General features: G+C 36.3%; 1 protein-coding gene across 4 annotated transcripts in view; it reads left to right on the top strand.

Moving 5' to 3' along the window:
- The window catches only part of STIM2 (stromal interaction molecule 2), a 68,145-nt gene that overhangs the window by 13,355 nt on the left and 29,575 nt on the right, over positions 1 to 25,215 (top strand). For 3 of the 4 annotated variants that reach the window (XM_066185583.1, XM_066185581.1, XM_066185582.1), the window contains exon 2: positions 22,747 to 22,877. In XM_066185583.1, coding sequence (XP_066041680.1) covers positions 22,747 to 22,877 — 131 coding nt within the window. Of the gene's footprint in view, positions 1 to 22,746; positions 22,878 to 24,366; positions 24,992 to 25,215 lie in introns of those variants that run through there. The other variant, XM_066185584.1, reaches the window with a different exon arrangement.

Raw genomic sequence — 25,215 nt, forward strand, 5'->3', positions numbered from 1 at the left:
CCAGCAGTGAGCCTGCTTCCTTCTTAGCTTTTCTGAATGGCTGTTGCTCATGCCAAGGCTATTGTTGTTGTACTGGACTTTGAGAATGCAGCATCATTGGGGAGCTGGTGTTTCACACAATGCAAACTTCAAGATGTGGTTTGAAAAGCATATATGGGTAGCATTTACTATGCAGTTTCCTGCTTCCCCTAGTCATATTATTTTCATTTGTTGTTTAACACTGTTGAGTTTGTAGGGCCCAGAGGTGTTGAAGTGCACACCCACGGTGTTACTGACCAGAATCTTTAGGGATAGGATTCATTTCACATCTCTTGAGGTGTCAGCATCTGAGCTCCTTCTGTAATAGATTAAAATTGTTTTGTCGTGAGATGGGAAATGCTGTTTGGACATATGGACCTCGTCACTAAGTCTGCTTACTGTGTCAAATTTCTGTTGAGTGTGAAGATGACACTTAGTTCAGATACAGAGGGAAAAATATTGTTCTCCTGGCTTTATATGAGAACTATTCTAAAAGCAGTGCTTTATTCTGTTTAAAGATATATATTTATATATAAACTTAAATGTTTTTTGAGTCAGGCATTTTTGCTGTATTTCTTTAAGGTCTTTAAGTTTCTTGAATGCTACAGAATGAATAATTAATTTGATACTTATGTTTGCAGTGCTTAGTAAGTGCACTTAAGTTTTGTTTCTGTGTTATTTAGTTTTAAAATGTTGCAGGATAAGGTTTCAGCCAATCAGTAATACTACCTAAGAAGCTATAGTTAATGTGTTACTCAGGGAAAGGGAAGTGGTGTTAACTCCTTCTCCTCATATTTGATAGACTTGTTAGCAATAATTTATTACTTTCAGGAGATTTGAGACTTCCTAGTAGATGGTTTATTTACTAGGGAACAGCAACACTTGAATTCACTTCAGCTTTTGAACTGTTTTACAAACTTCATCTGAGTTGCAGTGTAACAGAATTTTTTAGGATATAATGTTTCATAATGTATTTGGTAATTTTTTAAAAAAAAGTCTTATCTGTCGCATTTGTCCTTCCTTGCCTTCTTCACCCCACCAAATCCTGTACATATTCTATGTGTTCTGATTGTGCACCTCAAGGATCCTTAACAGGCCTTCTCAACTTGTTTCATTTACCACTTATTTTTTGCTCCAAGCTAAGAATGGAACAGGAATACTGAAAACATAAAGACAGCATTTCTCTAGTGCTAAATTTTTGATGCAGGAACTGTGTATGTCTTGTAAAGTGCTGGGTGCAAGAGTTCATAACTGAAGATGCCATGTAGATTCCAGAAAGAATTTCACTGCTTTAGTAGATCTTTTTTTTTTTTTTTTTTTTTTTTGGGGGGGGGGAGGAGGGGCATATAAGATGCACAGGTGGTTTTAGACCCTTCTGCCTATGTTCATAAAGAGTGTCAGAAGTAAAGAGTAGGCTACCATCAGCCAACGTGGTTCAGAAAACTCTTAATAGATAAGATTGAAGCAGAGCTATGGAAAAAAGAAAGAACAATTCCACCTCTGCATTAATTGCATCAGGGAGCTTAAAGTTACACTTTGTACTTCACAGCAGAATGTTGTGCTAAATTAGAAATTGTGATATGCTCGCCCACAATTGTTCAGTATTGTGCAGCTGTGGTTGGTTTAGTCACAGGCAGAATGCTGGGCTGCCTACTCTGCTGTTGGAGCTACCACAGCCCTGGAGTTGCTCTGAGTGGTTTATTACTGTTTTTTTTCAGTCAGAAGGATGAGAGTTATGGACGGTACCTTTTTTTTTTTCCGATGGCATAGAATTGTCTTTGAAAGATATCACAGAGACAGAGAAAACCCAGAACCTTCAAGAATTTTTGGTAATATAATTTTCAGCTTGTTAGGAGGCTACAGTTGTCCTGTGTTTGAGGATCTTTTAGCAATTGTTGGGAATATCTGACAGGATTCTCCTGCGTGGTTATTCACTTTTTGGACTAATGCTGGAATCTGCAGGAACTCTTGCATGTTATCTCTAATGCAAGTTGTAGTAGATGAACATTTATGCCTAAATTCTGCAGTGTAATTCTGAGCAGAGCAAATGTGTTTCATGTAATTAGGGTTTCTAGAAATCTTCTGGGCAGGTCTTTATACACAAATCTTTTAATAACTAAATATTTTTAGATGTAATTAGTAATTCTAGTATAGAATTACTTTGTCATGTAGTTTTAAAAAGATGATTTTTGGTTTTGTTTGGGGAAAACTCTGGCTTTGGATGCCTATCTACCTTCACTTTTGGTTTTTTCTTTAGTTGAATGTCCAATGAAACTTGCTAAGCAATGGATTAAAAAAATTCCAGAAGTAGATTTCTGTGCAGATTTTCCTTTTATATTGTTTATAAAATAGTTTGGTTCAGATAGAAGGTAAATGATGTGAGGGTGAGTACTTGAGAAATATGTTCCTAATAAATACAATGCAGAGCCATTTAGATTAGTTAAGGCTGCATTACTGAATTTATTTTGACTTTTTGTGATTTCTGCCCAATTACTGAATGCCTGTATCATTGAATATATTCAAAAAGACTGTTCTGTGCAGTGTGACAGTGTTAATATCTCTGAATGGGGACCTTGCTTTTGCATAGTGATGTTAGTAAATAACTGAATGTTCCATGGATATGAAATGTTCCATAATTAAAAGTAGCATAGTCAACTTTCAGCAAAAGGTATGCCAAAGTTAACTCTTCCATTCTCTCCATGCACCTGCTTGCTCCAGTATGTGATGTTCCAACCAGTTTTTACTGTTGCCTAACCAGATTGTAGAAAGAAGAGAGTGACTAAGGAAAGGTTGTCAGTCTGGCCTTATGAATGTTCAACAGAAGATGGATACTGGCTGAACATGGATAGAGGAACTCAGTAAAAGCTGTCAGTAGAATAAGGCATGGGTTGGGAAAAGCTCTGTCAAGGAAGGGTAGATAAAATTGTCCATGCTGCACAATCCATTGTAAAAATTTTTGAGTCATTTTTGCATTTGTTTAGGAAAAAAACTCCTGGCCAGTAATGGCATACCAGCCTAAAGACATACAGGTGACAGATTTGTTTTGTGTAAGGTTAAAGGGTTGCATACGCAGTTCCCAGCAGTAAACGAGTCAGGAAGCTGTGAAACGTTGCTTTGGATTATTCCTTGTCTTCCATTCTTTTCGTGTGTTTGTTCATGTAAGTAAATAATACTTTTTAGCTGTATAAATTTTATAACTGTTTAAGAAAGGATTACAAAGCAAAACAAATGCTAAATTAAGAAACATCTTGAATTATGTTGTTTATTTTTATATGAGAAATACAGTGAATTTGAAATTTTCCACTCTGAGGGTGCTTGACAGGTTACATTGTGTATTTTTTATTCCACTCACGGCATATTTTTGCATACTTTTGTTACGTGCCTGGAAGTTCTTAGCTAATTCACTGACAAAGCACCTTTGTGTTTAGAGTAGGTTTACTTTTTTAAAAAACTTGGTTTAGCAGAATTTGTTTTAGTGTATGCATGAGAACAGATTGTCCAAAAATCAATAGTACTGAAAATATGCTGTGGGAAATCCTAAAGGTTTTTCACTTTGCTGTACATAATTTAGCCTTACTTACAATTACTTGTTTTCTTTCAAAGACTTGGATAATAGACAAGGAGGATGCATGCATTGTATTCTTTTGTTAGCCCATTTTAAAGAAATGAATTAATGGAATCAAATTTTGGATATAACTGTTAATCTTCACAAACTATCAAAATATTGTGTTCAGAACAAAGTGGTCTTGGGCACTATTTTTACTGCTTTCATAGAAGAAATAACTTACTTGCGTTTCTACTGAGTGTCTGTCACTGTCGTCTGTTATTCAGAAACATATTGCTAAAATTTCACCTCCTGGTAGGACAGAGGATTCTGTTCCTGTGGCATAAACTCTAACTAAAACACTGGTGTCTGCTTTTGTAAGCAAAAAGCCATGTTTAGTATCCATGCAGATGTAATGTAGAAATCAAAGGATGCTCCTCATGGAGTTGTATTTTTTCCCAGAGACTGCTCTTACAGAAAAAACCTGATGCTATTTGCAAATAGGATGTTACTGTGTGCTTCTCCCCCCACACTGGTCAATAAGTAACTGGTTAAAACCTTGTTTAACAGCCTAATCATTACCTTACAAATTCAGAGAAATAAATAGCTTATCTAATATCTTGAAATAACCTTCTGCCTGGGGTTTGAGAAAGGGTATTGCAAGAAGTCTAGCGCACAGCAATTTAATATAATTCTTCCTGACAAAAAACAATTACTAATTGCCTTGTGTCCTGAACTGCAAAGATGTGTTCTAGACTGCTTGATTTTTATCTTATCCGATATAAACATGGGTTTATATTCATGTAGATCTCACTTGGAAAAAAATTGGTGTCTTGGACATGATAATCAGTAGAACTCATTATTGTAACTGTATATTAAGGCATTTATGTAAAGGCAGTTTGTATCCTTTTTTTTTTAGCTAGTAGCTTTTCAAAATACTATGAATCAGAGAATAACTTTCTATTGTATGCTTTTGTTGTTTTTTTTTTTCACTCTATCTGTTATATGCGTTTGGTTTTTCTTCACTTTGTTTTCTATTCTATGCTTTTTGCCTATAAAGACTTTCCCTTTCTTCCTCTGAAATGATACTAATTTTGTTTAGAGATGAGCAGAGCAGTATGCAGTACTCAAGCAAGGAAGGTGTAATTACCTCTGCTTTCTCTGTTTAGCAACTTTTAATAGCTGCTTATTAAGCAAATAATTTAATGGAGTTAGCACCAATTAGCAATCTTTCTGGTAAGAAGTTCTCAAAAACATTCCAATATGTTTAATTACCTCAGGTGACTTAGTGTGCCAGTCAGCAATGGTCAGCTGTTCTGCCTTTTCCCTCCAGGTCTCCCTCTGCAGCTCAGACTTGAGTTTCTCTGCAAAGTGGTGTAGATGTGTTTTCCGCTAACATGTTTTCCTTTGCCAGCAGCAAAATTCAGAAGGAAGGAAGAAGATTGTTATGCTTGGTGTCATTTCTGCAATTGAACTGGTAGCTCTCCTGCAGGAAAAAAGGAAGTCAGTGTTTGTTTGAGGCATAAACTGGTTATAAGCTTCTGAGTACAAAAGAAATGTTCCATACATTGTGTTCAATATTTCTCTGATGCATTTGTGTCCTGTCTCTGAAAATTGTCTTTTGTTTGGTTTTACATGTTGTACTGTCTCTTCTATTGAGTACAACAGCTTATGAAAAGGATTTTGTATGATCTACTGGCTGTTGAATTTGTCTACAGGTGAAAGAAATACTAGCTTACCTTCAAGAAACAAAGTCAACGTCTTTCAGACAGGATTGAATATTTTTCTCCTAGAACATCATTATGCAATATTTATTATATTGATGAGGGAAAAGAAAACTCAAGTCACTCTTGTAGGCTGAGTTAAAAAAGGCCCGTTACGGGGAGGGGTAATTTTCCCATATTGGGTAAACATGTTATGTGAAGCAGCAAACAATTGGAGGACATTGTGTCAGGAATCTGTTGGCTCCGTGTGACCAAGCATTCCTGTGGATCCAAACAAAGCAAAATTTTTCTGATTTCTGCTAAAATATTTTACTTATCAAATGATGAATGGTATCACATTTTTGGGGGGGTAACTCCTATTAGGAAGCAACATTTAATTTACATATTATGCATATATATGCCCAAACCTTCTTTGGTAAGGTTGCTTAGAATCTAGTGAGTTACTATATCTCCAGTTGAATATGTAATTATGGAGATATTATTTCCTTTGATTTCAACACATTTCTTGTCTCTTTGTCCTCTAACAGAAGAGAAAGTATTTTCCTGGCTGTGAATTGAGCGTGCAAAACCACAGGCTGGTGGTTCTCGCTGTAGACTGCTCAGTGAAGTGCTAAAAGTGATTATGTTCACTTTGTAAGTCCCGCCTGGGGCATGTGCAAGCTGAGTTAAATGTTTGCACCCATACAAAAAAATCTCAAAACTGACTTATGAAATCATCTTTCTGTTATCTTCCTGATTAGTTAATGACGCACAAAAGGCCGCAGCTTCAGCTTGTGCTGGCCTTGTGCTGTGGTTTGTTCTCCTGTTTTGTGCTTGTGCAAAGGACCTGGGGAGCTTTGATTGGAGCAGGGACAATGCAGAGGTTTTTGAGTTAGTTTGGAGTCTCAGAGGTGACAGGAAGACACAATGAAGAAGACATGGCTGTATGTTTGACCTGTTTCCGTGTTTCTGCCTGAAGCCTCTCTGAGGTGTGGCTTCTATCAGCCACATCTTCATGTGGGTGGGTAATTAGCTACACTGCAGAAACAGATAAATCAGACTCATGTACAGTGTGCAGGCAGAGTAACATGCAGGTGGCACTCTTAGGTTTGGATCAAGATAATAGGGATCACAGAACAAATTTTAACTCGCATTTTTTGTAGGCAAAATGTAACGTGAAACTGCCCAGGTTTGTTCTTTCTAAGTTGCCATCTGGCTTATTTTCAACAAGGGAGAAAACTGTTCTCAAAAACTCTTCCTCCCTTCTGGGTTTTACTGGGCTAATGCAGGTGTTTTTCATATGTAGGTCAATGGGCCTGTGCTCAGGTATTGAACTTGCCATATAATGATGTTGTCTATTATGTAGCAATACGTATGGGAATAAAAATAAAATATTGTGAGAAAATGTAAATCTTCAAATTCCATTTGTATCAAGGTGTCTGTGTGAAAAATGGGGCTAAAATCCTAATTGTCTTCATTTTAATTTTCTGTAGTTGCTTGTTTTTTGTTTCCTCAAATATCTTCTATTTAGCAATTATGTACACTCTTATTTGTGCTCACTTGTGTACTTCTTTTTTGTGCACATGTAGAAGTATACAGTTCTGACAAATGCCGATCTAATTTGAAAAGTGCAAGTGGATGTTAAAGCATATAAAATATTATCTCCCTTTATGAAAGCCTTTACCCTTTTGCTCTCTCTTCTTTGGAGCCATTTCAAATAGGCCTGCAGGTAGAATGCCCATTCAGGTGAGAAAAACATGTGCTTGTGTTTATTAAAGGAGTTTTTTTAAAAGCGCATGTGTAGTTGAATATACTAGAGAGTAGAACAGGAATTAGTTGTTGCTTGTTTTTAGAATAAAAGGAATACTAGCTCTTAAAATTGTGAAAATTCGTGTTCTGGAGCTAGTTATTTCATTTGTCACCTCATTGGTCTGCATTTATGGAATTGCCTATTCTTGTTTGGCCTGGAAAGGCAGATGTAAATGATGGCAAAAGGAATGATTCATTTAAAGGCAGTGCTTTGGAAGCATCGTAGATTGCACTTGTAGTGAAGTAGATTTTTAAAATTGTCTCTGCATGTATTTGCAAAATTTTATTGCAATTTGAAAAATTGTACTTGGCTCTCAACTTTCTTCTTATTAAAATTGTGGATTTTTTGTGTTTTTACTTGTTTGACAGTTTCTGTAAGTTTTTGGTTATCTGTACTTGGAATGGTATATACTTAATTTTTGCCTCAGTCTAGTGCTCTTGCAGTTCTGTCTTTGGCTTCTAGTAGTGGTGTAATATTTATTTTAATTGCCAAGCTAAAGGAATTTTATTAATCAGGTTTTGCTACAACACATAAACCTTTGTAAGGGATCAGTAAATCAATAACCATGAGGTCTTGTATCAAACAAGGGAATTTAAAGAACACAAGTGTTTAAGTTCATTTGTTGTAACTTGTATCCTAAGTATAAGTAAGTTTGTGTTTTTCTGTTGAAATAATTACACTTCTTGGGGAGAAAAAAAGAACAAAGAAGCTGTGAGTGCAGAGATTAAATTTTACTCCCAGTAATTTATATTATCTGCTGACTTCCATATTCTCAAAACCTGTGGATTTAAAAGCCTAGTGAATCTTGCAGTTGTTTACACCAGTACATTTAGTAAACACAAGCATTGTTTGTTGCATTGATTTCTGTGTTAGTTTGTTGCTTGAGACTGATTAAGTACTGTTCCTTAAAAATGTTCATAGTTTTACTCTGCTTACTAGGTAAGCTACTCCTGGCAAGTGTGAGACACTAATTTTTGGTTGATTAATGGCATTAAAGCCTGGCTTTAGGCAATGCCCAAGTTCAGTGTGCAGTTCCATGGAACAGCTGATGCTGTTCAGAAAAGGTTGGAATTCTTTTTTCGTGTTCTGTGTAAGTCCTGAATTTGCTTCAGAGTTTGCATCTTCTGTAAGGTGTTGCTGTGGGTAGCTACAAACAAATGAGCTCTGAGCTCAGTATTTTTCATATTAAGGTAGAACTTCTTTAAGAACAAAACTCTGTTGGGATAGATTTGGGTTTTTCAGGGTGTTGGTTGCATTAATTCTGCATTTTAATTTCACTTCAATTTACCTGATTTTTTTGCTTCTCTTTATTAGTGCATGTCAAATATGCAATCATTTCTAGAGCTTTCCAGTCAAAATATGGATAAAGTTGAAGGTTAAGGTTGCAAATAATTTTTGGAATACACAGAATTTTTTTTTTGTAAGGTGCTTTTGTTACACTGCTCTTAAGTAGATCAATAAAACTGATGGTTTACTATCTTGTCTCTTTTTCTTCTACTTTTTCTACTATTTCCATACTCTTCTCTTTCCCTTCCCCCTGCTTTTGACTGCAACATAGCTAACAGCATCTTGAATCTTATTTTTGATCGTGACTGCAGTTGTAGTGCAGTAACTTATGTAACACTTTTTCATTAATTACTTTTTTGGCTTGTAAAAACATTTTGAAAAAACCCTGTCTTTTCTTCCATTCTCCTTCTGTGCAGGGAAATAGCTAATTCTTCTCAAAATATTTTAAAACTTGGTAAATGTCATAAAGCCATATAAAACTTTTTAAATGTATTGGTCCCCAGAGAACATCCTCAGATGTCTCAATTATTAAATAACTGGAAGCAAAGGTGAGGCTTCTTACCAAAACAACATGAAATTTTACTGGAACTTTAGAAAACTGGCAGTGTAGATAGTCTTTGCTTTAGCTGTGGGACAAATGTGTAGACTTTTGCAACAGATCTCACTTAAAAGTATGGGCTATCATTTATTTGGGGCTAGACATGGCCATGCAGGTAGATTTTTAGTTTTTTGCCTTTGTAAGGTTGTGCACGCAAAATGTCTGCTTGTGTAAAAAAGAAGTTCTTTAAGAACTTCAATATGCAAAGCAATTTTATTCAGCATAGTGGAGCTTTACAGAAATCCTCGTTCTGGAATGAACATGCCTGTTCTTGTTGAGATGAATTCTTTCTCCTGGATGGTTATTGCCCTGTTTTCAAGCTCTGGGTTTCTACAGGCATACCAATGATTGACACCCTGTTCTCTTAGTGTGCCTAAAGTTCCACTGAAAGTTGTCTCTCTTCAGTATATACAATGTATTGGTTCTAACTGATGCGTTGGTAAAAACCACACAGGTTTTGCCAAGGCATTGCTTGGGAGAAGTTCATTTATATGCATGAATGAATAGCCTTTACTATTGAATACACATTCTTTACTATTGACACAAGATACATGTTGAAAGGAAGTAGAACTTGTGCGCAGATAATCCTATTTGAGATTTGATCAGGACTTTCCGAGGGTTTCTTCAGCCTTACCTTGTTTCTTCTTCTGTTATAATTTACTTTATACTTTGGGATGTAAAATGTGCAGTGTCAGCAACTTCTTTACTGCAGATTGCTTCCTAGGAGAATTCTAAGAAAATAGGATGTGGATACAAGATTTCATAAATAAGCATGACATTTTTATTTGTTTTTGTGAATTGGAGCCCTCAGTATCAGGGGGTAGGGAAGGAAATGGTGATGGCACAGTTGTTATTGTGGGATCTGCCTTTGCAAAGAGATGATGGATAGTGATGGAAAAGGGACCAATGAATGTCAAACTTGTGCTTTGGGCAGGAATGTCACCATTTCAAGAACACATAATTTGGCCAGCTCCTGAACACTGAGAGAAGTAAATTTATAGACTTGCTTAAAAGAAAGATTTCAAATTGAATTTCTGACATGCCTGAATGGAAGACTTTTCCCTTAATGCCTTTTCCTTTAAACAAATCTTAAGAATACCAAATTTAAATTTTAGAGAAGAAAGGAAGGACAGATTGAGAATTTAACTGATTATTACTATGATAGTAGGAAAGTGGGTCTGTAGCATAGTCTGGTGTAGGCTGTGTGTAATGTTATCATAGGTAAAGGAAGTGAGAAAACCTGCATCTGCTTACAATATGGTGAGTGTACTGAGCTTTCAATTTACAATGATACCACTTGGAAATATAAACTATTAAAGTCATGGTTTTCAAAGCTGGGTTCTCTTTTTATGATAGCCTCATCTTTGTCACATATGCAAATACTGCTGTTCTTTGTTCTGTCTCCAGCGTGTTTTCTCTAGAGAGAATTTTTGAATAGCAGTGAAATTTTTTGGAGCATATTCTCCTAGTTTGAAAAAAGTGGAATCTTTTTTTTTTTTTTTTGATAGTGTTAACTGAGTAAGGTCAAAAATATTTTCGAGGAATGTTATCTGGCTTTGGTTTGACATTGGTAGTAAAATTTCACTTGCACAAAGAGAACTTCAGCGAAAGTTTTAAATGTCAGAAAAGGGTTTTTTAATGTTTCTCTGTTTTCATAGTAACTGAAAACTTCTTCAAGTGTTACCTTGTATGTGTTAATTAAAATTTCAGTAAAGAAATTAAGTTAATGAAGGGAGAAAACTATTTCCTTTGTTGCTTAGTAGAGAAAACAGAGAATGTAGCATTTTGTTATGGGCAGTAAGGCATAAATATGTTACCCATTTTCTGGTATCAGCTATATGTCCACGGTGCTCAGTATTTTTCAGAAGTACTGAATAGGAAAACACTGTCCCCCTTGTCCCAGCAGATGACTTGGTATAAAAATTGCTTTAAAATAGTTACAGACAGAAAAACATTTAAAGCAAAGGTTTATAGCTTACAAATCACTGTGTTGGTGTAGAAAATATTAAAACATTTGTTCTGGTTGATAGATGTGACTGACATGGAATAGTTGTTTTTTGGATGTCAGGCTTGTCGGGTATTGCATTTAGGGCACAAGAACAGACTTCGGACATAAAGCCTGGGGTATGTATGTTCCTTATATTAGATTAAATCAAAGTGAAATTACAAGGCAGAATAGTAGAAACATGTTTCTCAGAGATGTGAATGAAGAACTTTAGATGTATTTTATTGCCTATGAAGGCCATAGCGCAGCAACAGGACCTAACAAAACAAGACAGAAACGCCAACAGAATTGAAAACAATTCTGATTTATTGAAAGTGTTATTTTCTGTATGTTCTATTTGTTGTGTATTTCTGTGGGAAGCAGAATCACAATTAATTTCTTGTGAAATTAACTTCCTGTGGTTTTTGAAAATGGAGTGTAATTGAATGCATTGAAGTAGAATTAATCTTTCATGTGTCTGATTTATTTTTGTTTATGTTTAACGACAGGCAAATGGCTTTTTTAACTTTAGGAAGTTGCTTCCTTTTTGATATTGAAAATGATGGACTGCCTGTATGTGTTGATACTTGATACATTAAGGCAAGGTAACATAGTGGAAACACTTGTCTGTTGCAGTGTGACTCGGTGCCTGTTTTCCTCCTGCTACTGGGGAGAGCAAGCAGCAACAGAACCTTCGGTAATGCAGTGCAAGGGACACAGCTCCATTTGCAGTATGTGTCCAGGAGAGTTAAAAAAAAAAAAAATAAATCTAGAATATTATTTATCATGCTTTAGTATTTTCAAATATGATAGACACAAATCAATGGTAGTTTTTGAATTCTTACGTGACAAAACTATACACTAAAATTTTATGTTTAAATAAATAATATGCATAAATGTCATAAAGTACTTGTAATGAATATCAGAAGTGTCATCATCTGGAGAAAGCACACTGCCTTTCATTTCTTCTTGACTTTTCCCGGTGTGTGTTAGGAAGATACAATGGGATTTAAATGAGGACTTAAGAGTAGATTAAATATCACTTAATTTCATTGGTTACCTTTAAGGATATCTTATATCAATATTCTTTTGCAATTGATTATAACTTCAGTTGTCACAGTCTTACATTATAAATGATCTTTGTACTTTCTTGCTCTTTCCTTTGAGCTTTCCTTAAGTATGTCTCTCTGTTTCTTCTCTTCAGAAAGCTGTCATCTTGTCTGCCAGTAATAAAAATTTTAAAAAGCCCCTAAGGAAAGCAAAACACTCCCAAACACAGACTCATTTGGTTTTGTGTAGCCAAGTGTCATAGTTTGTCAGCTTTGGGACAGATTCTGTTATGCTGCTTTTTTTTTTAATAGCCTTGTGTATTTAGTTCTAAATGCATGTTCTGGCGCCAAGGTTTTGGAAAAGGGTCAAAAAACCTGGAGATTAAATGAAGGCAGGGCATGAATTAGAGCAATGTTTGGGGCAGGCGTGCACTTAGCAGACACCTTGAGCTTGCTGGTGTGTGTTTGTAAGGATGTGGTGTCTGTCAAGGCCGACTGTTTATGATGTGGACTGACTGCTGCCAAATGGGCTGTGCCTGGGGATGTGACTTCCCTAGGCCCATGGGGAGGGCCTTGGAGAAAGGACAAATTGGGAGCTTACTGGCTCACAACTTGAAACTGTTCTGTGAGATGTTGTGGAGAAATTTTTTTGAGTTTGCTATTACTTCATCCCCTGCTATAAGTCTGTTTTAGGTTTTGTAAGACTACAAAATACACTAGAAAAAACACTTGGAAAAACACTTGGTAGTTTTTAATTGCAACAAGTTGTCCAGGACACATCCTTGTCCTGTGCTTCCTAGTCGTGAAAGCCAGGATCTAAAAAAGGAGGTGGAGTTTTCCACTCAAGTAGCGTAGATGTTGTTCCATTCCACCTTTTCAGTGTATTGATCCCCTGCCGTGCTGCTGGCTAGATTCAGTTGTGGCATGGGGCGTGTCAGTACCAGGGCTGAGCAGCAGCACTGTGGCTGTACAGGATGGGCTTCTGAGTGGGCTTCCTCTTCCTCCCAGCACCTTTTGCTGTCAAAAGGGTTTGTGCAAGGTGCACAAAGAACAAATTCAGGCAGAATCATTCCTGATCCTTCCTGCAGCAGGACTGTACAAATGTGCTTGTGTTGGAACCAGGAAGGAGATAGTACAGGGGCCGAAATGAACAGCAGGGGCACGAACAAATAGAAATCCTTCTAGCATTAGTCTTTGGCTTATTCTACCTTAGAGCATATGTGGAATTATTGACTTGGCTCTTCCTTGCATCGCAAATATGCTCATGCTGTTGAAGAGCAGCTGACAGTGTTTGAAGCTGTACAAGTACTTGTACAAAGTATGCTGTTCAAGCAAATGTAGAGTTTCCCTTATTCTTTTCTTCTGTATGCAATGACTTGAGGTTTGTCTAGAGGTGGAATAGTACTACTTTAAACTTTTATTCAACTTATATATAAATCACTGTGATGGCAAGAGCCATGTGTTTGTAGCATGGACTTTTTGTTAAACAGTCTGAGCTAAATCTAACATGATAGAACTTATTCTAGGTTTTGGAGTTCTTGTTTCATTACTGAGTTTCCTCTTTTTGTACTCTGAGCGATTCCATTGCATGACTTTACGCACAGAGGATATACGCTCAGTGTGTAAGAACTGCCTTCTATTTTATTCACCACTTTAACAGCTATGAAATACATAGTGGAAAAGTACACCATTTGCTACTGTTTTTGTGGGCCCAGAAATACATTTGCCAGAATGGTGTCAGCCAAGATGTATCCAGGATATGTGCAGCTATGGTTTATTCTAACATTCAGATAGGAGTGCGTCTTACTATCTGTCCTAAGTTTAAGCAAGAGCATAATGATAATATGGTATCTCCAGAGATGCATGACTATTTAATTATTTAATTTTTTTTCTTCTTAATAAGATCAAGTTTTTTAAAAGGCTCTTTAAATCTAATTTCCATCAAATAAGCCAAGGTGAACTGAGACACCATAAGTAGATTTGTCAGCCTGGTTTATCACTTGGTGAAATTCATCATGAGAAAAATATTTAGCAGCATATTAGTAGGAGCAAAACTGCCAGTTATGCAATCTGGAGTTGGAGTGCTAACAGCAGAGCAGTTCACGTAAGCTTCTGGAAGTAGGATAGTCCTTAACTAGCCAACAATCTGTACTACTAAATTTTCACAAAAGCTAATAGGACTATTTAAAGAAAACGATATTCATACATACTTAAAATTACTGATATGTTGAATGGGGCTAAAAGGAAGTGTTTCATTATGGTGTTATTAAATAAAGTGAATCTATGCATTCAGTGCCTTTTTATTTCTGAAAGTATAAACGTAGGATGGCAAAGTTAATACTCAAATGCTAGAATTCTAACAGATTGTGCATTTAAAAAGTTATTTTTATCTTCCTTTATTGTAAGGAAGATGTAGCTATGTTACATCTTTTTAATATAGATTTCAGTTGTATAATTCTGATATGATCTCAAAGTATAAATACATCTTGACAACATGTTGTTACAGGAACTGTGAGGGAACTGATGATGCTACAGATGGTGCTCACAGAGGATTAAATTTGATTCCTTGGTTGGAACAGTTAATAATATGCGTACTAGATCAGATGGTGTAGAAGAGTGAAGTAATTCAGTAATGCCAGCAATGTCATGCTTACATGCCTGATTCATGGATATAGGATATGATTATGAATCACATGTGAAAACAAATATATCAGAGGAAACATTGACGCGATTAAAACTAAGTTTAAAGATAAATACATATATATAATTTTATACGAAAATAATTAGACTTTAATAAACTCCTCTAACTTTAGAAAATTTCAGTTTATTTGTCTGAATGTATCAGATGTTTTTTAAATTTAAAACCCAGATTTATAAAACTTCCTCTACCGTTTATCAGACTTTAAAAAAAAAAAAAAAAAAAAGAGGTGCTAAACTCCTTTTACAGTGCTTCCCTACCTTCCGCTTTTTCAGTCATGAAGTTGTGTACTACTTTTTCAGTATGGAAAAAATCAGTGAATTTTTAATATCAACCATATTATCATGGTTGCTATATTTTGCAGACAACGTCTTCCAAAAAGGAATTTAGTGGTTCATGCTCCTTCTAGCTCTTGAGCTGTATTTGAATAGAAATTAGTACACTCAATATTGATTATAGGCTTTCACCGGGCATCTGGAGATCAGGCTTCCCGGTTAGTGTGTTAGTATGGATGGAATTCTAAGCAAGAAAATGAGGTTTTAGTGAGAAAATGATTACCAGCAAGTTTGCTTTTGAAATCACATGGACATGTTATCAGACATTTGAAGGTCACCTGTATATATCACTTTTCTCATTTCCTGACCAAATTAAGAAAGTGGCTTAAATGCTATGCTGCTGCTCTTTCTTAAGAGCTGACAAATTGTTGGGCAGATTAAAGTATATAATCAGGGATATACTGCATCTTTTCCAGCTTCCTGTTATTAGAAAAGGAAGAAAGTTGTTAGAAGAGCAGTAAAGAACCACTCAGACCTAAAATACACAAAAAGCTTGAAGTGTGTTGTTATATGTGCTTATGCCTTGTCACCAAGTACATATGAATACAAATCTGTAACTTTTTTCATCAGATTAAAGAATGTTCTATTGAGAAATGAACTCAAAATTCGCTAAATCCTTTTTTTCTAAACATGTTTCTTCTAAACACATATGGAAAATAAGACTGTCCCTTTTAATTTTGTTTAGAGTGAAGGATTAGTGTTTATTCCAGGTGAATTCAGGTCATATTTAAAAGTGTATTTTTTTTTCTTGGATCTATTATAATTTTATAGTGTTGATAATCACTATAGTATGCAGAGTACATCATGCATTTCTGAAGGTTTGTTGAACAGTCTTTACTACCAAATCATGAAATCTTAGATTTAAACTACTTTAAGTATTTCCCTTCTTGGTCTTGTACTAATAAATATAAGTAAAGTGAAAGAGACTTTTCTGTTACTGACACTAAGTATCAGAGATTTGGCATAATTTTTTTACACTAAATATCCATCCATATGTGTTTGTATGTTTGCATAGTAAGTATCATATAAGTACAAGTAAGGTTAGGAGGAGGAAGAAACAGGATTTTAGGGGCTTGCGTAAGATGCATCTCCCAGTTTCCTCTCGTCCTGCTTTGTTAGGGTTGGCAGGAGTTCCTCTTCTAAATCAGTCTACTTTGACCATTGTATACAATAATTGTTGAACTTCCTCTTCCGTTCAAACTGTGTAATTGCTCAGGGAGGGTGTGGGAAGGAGATGGAAAAGCCATGAACTCATCTTCTTGATTTTTATTTAGTCAGATAGAGCAGCATTGTTATTTTAATAATTAATTTCCTATCAGTCTAAATTAAGTATTTATAATGATATTTTCATCTTGACAGAATGATCCGTGGCATGAGTGACATATTCAACTCCGTTTTTGCAACTTCCTTTTTAAACAAGCATTGCTGATTTGGTATAGTTGCTCTTAATGCAGTTATATTAAAGCAAAATTAATTTGCCATCAAATCTAATTCTCTAGGGAATTCCTGTCATATATTTTCCTTTGGGTTACTGTTCATCTGGGTGTGAAGTTCTTAAATATTTTTCTGAGATAGTGTGTGATGTTTTGAATGTTAACAAGTGATCAGAAAATTGGGTTCCCGCTGCTTCTTTTGAAGCTTTTATCTTAGAAAGATTAGAAAAGCTTTAATAAACCTGTCTTAACACTTGATTTTGTTAATAATATTATTTGACTGAATTTCTACTTTAAATAAACTGATCTCACTGCTATTCTTTTTTTTTTCCCTAGTGTATAGAGGATGAAGTTCAGAATTAGACAGCTTTTTTGTGGGTGTGGAGAAAGCAGAGATGAGCTAGTGATGATTTAGGAAAAAAATCAAAGCCTTGCTTGCCTCATCTAGTTTCTATGCGGGGGAAGGAATCTAATTGATCTGTATATATGAAAGGATACTGAAATAGCAGAATAAATGGATGCTTTTCAATAGTGACAAAATCGGATTTGAATCTCATGTGAAAATCGCTTGTTACGTATTGAAGCTGTAATGATTTCTTTTAAGGTTGTTTGAAATGTCATTTTTTTTTTTTACTGAAGGAGTTTAGTGGATTTTAAAAGAATCATGGGAGTTTTCAGGCAGCTTATCAGCAAATACTTTTGGGCTTTTGTTGATTTTTTTTTTTTCTTTTAAACTGCAGTGTTACCAGTCACTAAACATTACACATGTATTCAGAAACAAGTGCTCCAGATACCAGACTAAGGAGTCAGGAGTTTCATCTATGAATTTAGTTACTGTTATTGCATGAGTTTGTAGAAGCCACCTGAATTTCTAATACAGAGCAATGGAAAAGCCTAATGCGAAGCATTTTCAAAATCTTTGGGGAGAACAATGTTCTGAATATCCTTTCCTGTTGCACCCCTTCCTCTGCTATCATTAGTATTGCATTTTCCTCTTCAGGAAGCTCATTTAAATAGCATCACTGTTGTGATTAGAAGATAAGGTATTCTACACTTTTTGTCAAAATTTTGTCTGGTGGTTTGTTTTTTTTTTTTTTAATGACTTTAGTGGAAAGATGTGCTGTAATGATGAACTTTTATTTAAATAATTAGAGTGAAAAATAATGTCACAAATTACTTTGTCAAGTTAACTGTTAGATACTGCTCAGCCTACTTGCCATATGGAGGTGTTTAATTATTACGAGTAGGAGTGATTTGCTTTGGGAGATTTTAATTGAAAGATTAAAAGAAGCTCTCTCTAAGGCTGTCTCAAGCATTTGAAGGTTTTAGTGACACCTTATGTAAGGATTTAACATAAAAAATATGTTTGCCTTTATTGTGAATAAATTTATTTTGAACATCAGGTAAAATTCTTGAAGACACTTGCTTTTCAGTATTTTCGTTGATCCCTGTTCTATCTGACACTCCAGTTTGTATTCAGGTCTTCAAAAATTGTTGGTTTTTTGCCTTGAAAGGTGTCACTGAATTGATTAAGAAACCACAGTAGATTAACGTATGTGTAAAACAGAAATGTAAGGAAATAGGAATCCCAGTTAAGTGAATATTCATTTGTCAGGGGTTTGAACATATTGTGGACACCTCCTTTGTTTCTGGAAAATGCAAAGAAATCCACATCTGTCATCATGGTATACGGAAGCATAGTTATTTCAAGGTGAGAGTATGTACTTAGGAAGCTGATGCTCTATAGTGGTTGCCTTTTCTGTGAGGCTTCCCTTTTTCCCATATGGCTTTTTAGGAATGAGGAATCATAAACCTAGCACAACATGGTACACTTCTGAATTCCTCAGTAAAAGACAGGCATGGAAACCCTGTGGGCTTCCACAGGACTGCCATACGTTATTATGAAAAACATACTTTTCTTTCTTGGTGGGCGCTGAACATCCTCAAAGAACAAAAATGTGTGTGGTCGTCAGTCTCTTGAAATAACTCCCAACTACTACATTGCTCTGAGTGAACTAATGGGAAAATTTAAAGGCATTTAAATTTTAGATTTGGAAGTGTCTACCTCATTCCAGGTACTTGTGAAAAGTCATGAAGCTTCTGTGTGTCCCTGTATTCTTAAAAAGACTCTTTCAGGCTCTTTAAAAAAGTTGCAGACTGGAACTGCGAACACCTGGTTGGAGTCATTTTGTCAGGCTTGGCATGGCCATAGCTCTTGTGCTCCAGTGTCTGTATGCAAAAGGAGAGAACTGCAGGCTTATTCCCCATTTGTTGGTCTGTCAGTCCTTTTTATTCTGAAATCTGTAACATTTACAGCTGTTTAGGGAGAAGCAAATGCAAGATGATGAAAGACTGTGAGGTGCATATACCTTTTTGCTTTGGAACCTCTTCTGATGGTGTATTCCTAAATAAATTCGAGGGGCTTTGCTGAGATGAGTGCTTGAAGATACGGGTGTAATTTATTTTCCTTACTGACTTCTATTGACAGTGTCACATTCTAAGTTTAACTTCTGTTGTCTTTAGGAAATGGAATGAAGAGCTGTGAATCTAAAGTTGGGGAGAATTTCAAACTGAAATTCTTTTTGTAGTCTCACCTTATTTTAATCTCACTGAAGAAGATTAAAGTGGGGGGAAAGGAAGGGTGGGGGGAAAAGGTGTGAAGTGTTACTTTCCCTTTACCTGTAAATACAAAATTTTCTTTATGTTGGGTTGGATAACTGCTTGGTTCACTGTCAGACTGTCTCCTATGGACTAGTGAGGACTTTCCCTGTTGTCTTAGAGCTGGGAGGCAGTTACTGCCTCAAAGCAGGAGGAAGGTTTGTTTCAAAATCCTCGGCCAAGTTTGTTGAACCACGAGTCTGACATTTAGTTTTTAGGAACAAATTCCTTTCTTATTACGACCAATATTTCTTAAACTTCCTTGCTTCTGAGCAACATGAAAAACTGAGATATAAAATAACTTGTGCCTGGAGTGATACCTGCTGTGCTTTTATGCCTCTTGCCCACCTTGTCTCTTTTGTTTCCTTGGCTAATTCTTCTGTGCTTTTCATTGAAGGAAAGCTCAAATTGCAAGCTGTTGGTTCACTCCCTGAGTGAATTTATCATCTCTGTTCTTTCCTGTGGTGATGATTTTGGACTAAGTGTATTTAGGACAACACACCGCACTACGGAGAAATCCACCAGACCAATGGGGAAATCGGTCTAGACATTTAATTAGGCTTGTCCTTAAAGTACAAGAGAAGGTTTGGAATCCCAGAACATCTTCCATAGTGTCAATTCAAAGTGAAAGATTATCAGTTAGTCTTATGATTTGTTGTGGGACTTCAGGGCTATATTTATGGTGTTTGGTGCATTTTGAGATTTTTTTTTCACTTGGCTTTTATCTTAAAACCTTCCCAGACATCTAGTAAACTAGCCATATTCCATCCAGTATTAATTTGAATTGTTTTTGCCGTGCAGTTGAGGCAAACTACTGCATGATAGAATATTCTGCAGAACTGCAGATGATTAAATTTCCATCAGCTGTTTTTTTGGATTTGGTAGGGCTCCATAGGTATGCTTGTGAAATGCTTTTCACTTATTCTTTAATAAGATTGTGGCTTTGTGGCTTTGTAGTTTGTTTTGAGATTGTTCTCTGAGGTAGGGTATGACCGGTGTTGTCAGTCTAAATGCTTAATTTTACCAGATGAAAATAAGCTTGGAAATAAATCTGGATTCTCTTTAGAGTGGGTTAATTTTTATTACAGTTGACCTGTAGTCCTACTCAGTTTCTCAGACCCAAAAAGAGCAATTGGCACTCTATCGGCTCTTAAGAGAGAGATCAAGTGTTCTTGGAGCCAGCACATGGGACATTTGAAGCACAAGCAGCCTGTTTACTTCTCTCAAGAAAAGCCACAGCTCTTTAAAGTGCCATCATACTTAAATGTCCTAAAAAGGCATATTTAAGATAAGTACCCTGATTAAGGGACCGATCAGCCTTGGTTGTGAGAAAATGTTCTCTGAGAAAACCTTGCTGATTTAAAAAACTGGGCTTTCAGCTGAACAAAATGAAAAAAAACATTTGAGTGGGTGATTGCAAACTGTGAACACATATATCTGAAATTTAATTCCATGTTAGAATAGAATTAAGTATAAATTAAACAAGTTGGGTGTGTTTAAGGGATCTGTTCATGTTTTGACAATTACACTTTCTTCTAACTTAAGATATAATGAAGATCAAAACTTGTAATAGATTGTTCTTCTGATATGATTGTATTTTAGTAAAATAATATTTTTTTGTTCATGGCCATGGGAATTTAATTATTAGAAGAACTTTGAGGTGATTCATTATTATTGAAAAGAAAACCTTTCTACACGAAGCAACCTGTAATTGGAGGGATAGGTCCTTTAACCCCTCCAATACCAGTAATTTTTTCATTCCAAGGCAAAAATCTAAAGGCTGTGTATTGTGCAAATTAAAACCGTCTGTAATAAATCAAAAATGAACAAATAAAATATATATTTTTAAATTAAAGCCCCCCAGTTCATAAAACATCAGTTGCATTCCAGAGCTGAAAATTATATTGTTTGTAATTGGTCTGGTTTAATATGTAGTAATAAATAATAACAATTAGTATTTTTAAACTAAATATTATTTAATATTTAATATTTCAGTAACTAATAAATATAGAAATCTGTCATTGAATTACATGAAGTAATTCTAGAAGCAACACCCTTCAGTTCTTGGACAGTGTCAGTGAAGTGTTTGGATTTTTTCTGCTGACTTTCTTTTGTTTGTTTGTTTTTAATTGATGCATGGGAACAGATAACAGATTTCCATTAACTTCTGTAAAATAAAACTTAAATATGAAGTAAGAATGCACTGACTCATGTCTACCTGCCGAAACCAGTCCTGTTAATTATGTGTCTGAGATTTCAGTTATGTCATGGTTGTTGTTATCTTTGCACTTCCTGCTTTGTAACCTTATGCATTCCTTTATTTTGATGTTTAATTATTTAAAAACTTATATTAGACAGAAAAACAGAGTCATGCTAATCCGGCTGGTATGAAATTGTAAACAAAAAAAATTATTTTTCTCTGAAAACATTTGGTTCCTCTCTTTTTCTAGATGTGCTTCCTTTACTTATATAAGTGAGCCTTTTAATAAATTCTATAGCAACATGAAAGCTTAATTCTTTGATAGATTTGAAGAAGCAAAAATTACTTATATGCTCCCTCAATTTTTACTTGCATTGATATGATTTCAGTGTAGCATAATGGATTATGGAACTAGTCAGTGCATTTTTATAATGGCTATTACAGTTGGAATTTGCTACCTTATTAAAGTTCAACTTTGAAAAAACGATTTCCGTATCCTTCTCCACCTTCTGTCCTTTGCTGGTGTTCAGTACATCAGAATTAATGTAATAGCTTCTATTAGTTAATGCCATGGACTCTGCAAGGCTACTGTGGTGATGGCTGATCATCATGCATTGTAGAATTCTGGAGTATTTGGCATGTATTTTGTAGAAGGGAAAGATTTAGCAATTTGATGTGGTGCAGGCTGAGCCAACAGATCTGCTCAAATCATGAGCCTTCAGTAATGAATGCAAATGAAAATGTACTATTTTTGACTTGGAATCCTGCTCTACAGTGACTACAGTTTGTGATCAGAGTGTACAGGACTAATACATCGTGTACTACTATCAGCTGAATCTTCTTTGCAGTGTGCTTTCTGCTCTTGCAGTCCTTGAGTATTTTGTGTTCAGTAGTACTACCTATTTAGAATTTGATCTGCAATGTGATCACCATCCCTTTGTTATCTGTTTATGAAACTATGATTGTGTGACACGGCAATTCTTTTTCTTTTCCTCCACTGCTCTTTGTTTCGTTCAGATTTTCAGAAAAGGAGGTTGGGAAAAAAGGAGGTTGCGTTAGCTTTATCTACCACTGCACTAACATAAGCTAAAGGTGGATGGGATGATAAAAGGAAAAATGGAGACAGTAAGTTATTGGGATGGAAGAAATAATTTGAGGAGTCAGAACTATTCCAGCCTGTTTTTTGGGACTCTTTCCTGAATAAAAAGAAGAGTTGATTTGCACACACAAGCCTTTCACTTTTTTTGTACAATTACTATTTTATGATTAAATTTGATACCTGTTACCTGGTGATTATGTGCAGTGAAGTACATGTAGACAATACAGAATTTTAAACCCTTTCTTTTGCTTGCAAGCGTTATATTCTGAAGTGAAAGTAAATAACATTTCTGTTATGTTGTTTTGGTTTTTCTTGTCCTCCTCACTTTAGATCCCTGCAGCTCACTCAGCCCGCCGTGCTTTACTGAGGAGGACCGATTCAGCCTAGAAGCTCTCCGCATGATCCATAAGCAAATGGATGATGACAAAGATGGTGGTATTGAAGTAGATGAAAGTGATGAGGTAGGAGTAAAAAAACTTTACTTGTGCATACATGAAGTCTTTTTTAGCCTTTTGTTTTGTACAGCTGCTCTTGATCTTTCAGCACTTGAGTAGTTGTTGCTGTTGTTAATTCAGCCCTTTCCTCAGACAAATATGGAAGGAAAGTTGAATTTCTGTATTTTTCTGAAATGGGATGTTACTGTCCGTTGTAACTGCCTAAGGGACAGTTATGTATGACTGTGTATAAAGACTGATGCTTTTGTGATTGGTGTAGGAGGTGGGCAAAGGTGAAAGGTTTAGCTTGCAGTAAGGCAGTGATGTGATACATTGCTCAATGTTATGGTTTCTTCACTTGAAATTTTCTTGGTTAAGGCATCACTGGGCTATCCTATTTACCTTAGATCTGTTGCAGACACTTCATGGTGTAAAACAATACCTGTTACAGAGAGCAGTCTGGAAGAAAGATTTCTGGTTTTGTTTACATTTTACAGGCAAGTATTAAGAACATCATGCTTACTAATAGTAAATTAAGTCCTACAACCTAAGGAAGTTTTTTGTGACTGTGCTTGAACAAGTTTGATAGGTAGGCTCCTGGTGGTCCTGGCAAAGGATTTGCCCTTCTATTTGCTCAACTTTACCATTGGGATTCTCAAAATTACTGGGTAGGAATGGAAATGTTTATGTAGTGTCATCGTACTTGCTTATTTTGCTTTCTGGCCGTCGTTAGGCACATGCTCGAGAACCAAGGGCAGTGAAAATGTCCCCTAAAAATGAGGGTACTGTCATGTGGTTCTGACACCCATTCTCACTGTAGGTGAATAAGAGAAGAATCTAGCTCCATTTTGTCATCCTTTTTTATAACATCTAGGGGAAGATTGTTCTCCCTGAATGAGTTATGAATTATCATTGTCAAATTTAATGTCATGCTACTTACTTTTCTGTGTGCCTATGTGCAAACAGCATCAACAGGCCCCATCCAACCTGACCCTGAACTCTTCCAGGGATTGGGTCATCCACAACTTCTCTGTGCAACCTGTTCCAGTGCCTCTCTACCCTCTGAGTAAATTTGTTCCTAACATGTAGTCTAAATCTCTCCTGTTTTAGTTTAAAACCATTCTCCATTATCCTGTCACTCTCTGCCTGTGTAAAAAGTTGCTTCCCCTCTATTTCATACCCCTCCTTATATGTGCTGAAGGTTGCAATAAGATATTTCTGGAACCTTCTCCAGGCTGAACAGCCCACCTCTCTCAGCCTGTCTTAAGATAGGTACTCCAGTGCTCTGATCATCTTGGTTGGCTGAACTTGTTCCAACAGGTAAATGTGTTTCTTGTGCTGAGGACCTGAGGCAGCACTCCAGGTGGAATCTCACAAGAGCAGAGTAGATGGGCAGAATCACCTCCCTTGACCTGCTGGTCACTATTCTTTGAATGTAGCCCAGGATGCAGCTGACTTTCAGGCCTGTGAGCGCACACTGTTGATTTGTGTTCAGCTTTTCATCCACCAGCACCCACAAGTCCTGGGTAAGGCTGCTCTCAATGACTTTTCCCAGTCTGTGCTCATGTCTTGGATTTCTCCAATGCAGGTGCAACACTTTGCCCTTGGACTTCATGAGGTTCTCGTGGGCCCACTTCTTAGGTTTGTTCAGATCCCTCTGGATGACATCTCTTCCTTCTTTTAGTTCAGCTGTGCTGTTCAGTTTCATGTCATCTGCAAACTTGCTGAGGGTGCACTTGATCTCACTGTCTGTGTTGTTGATGAAGGCATCAAAGAGCCCCTACCCCAAGAGAAAGCCCTGAAGGACACCACTCATCACTGGCCTTCACCTGGACATAGAATAATTGACAGCTATGTCCATTCAGGGAGTTCCTTATCAATCAAATTATCCATCTTTCTAATCCACCTCTCTCCAATCTGGGCATAAGGATGTTATGTGGCATTGTTTCAAAGTTCTTTCAGTGGTCTAGGTAGATGACATTTGTTTGGTCTTCCATCATCAACCACTGCCGTCATCCCATCATGGAAGGCCACCAGATCAGTCAGACACTGTTTGCCCTTAGTGGAGCCAAGCTGGATTGTCTCAGATCACCTCATTGTATTGCTTCCATGAGGATCTGCTCCATGATATTCTAAAACAGGTGAGGCTCAATGGTCTTTATTTTCTCAGGTCTGAGTTTTCTCTCTTTTTCAGTAGGAGTGATGTTTCGTTTTTCCCAATCACCAGGGACTTCACCTGACTGGCATGACTTTTCAAAAATAATGCATATAGTCTACCTTTGTTATTGAAGGATGTTTGGGACGGGGACAGTTCAGTCTGCAAACTGAAATATTAGTGATGGCGTGTGAGGTTCCTGAGGGACTT

Source organism: Chamaea fasciata, unplaced genomic scaffold, assembly GCF_029207755.1.
Source record: "Chamaea fasciata isolate MVZ Bird 193981 ecotype frontalis unplaced genomic scaffold, bChaFas1.0.hap1 SCAF_6, whole genome shotgun sequence".
NCBI lineage: Eukaryota > Metazoa > Chordata > Aves > Passeriformes > Sylviidae > Chamaea > Chamaea fasciata.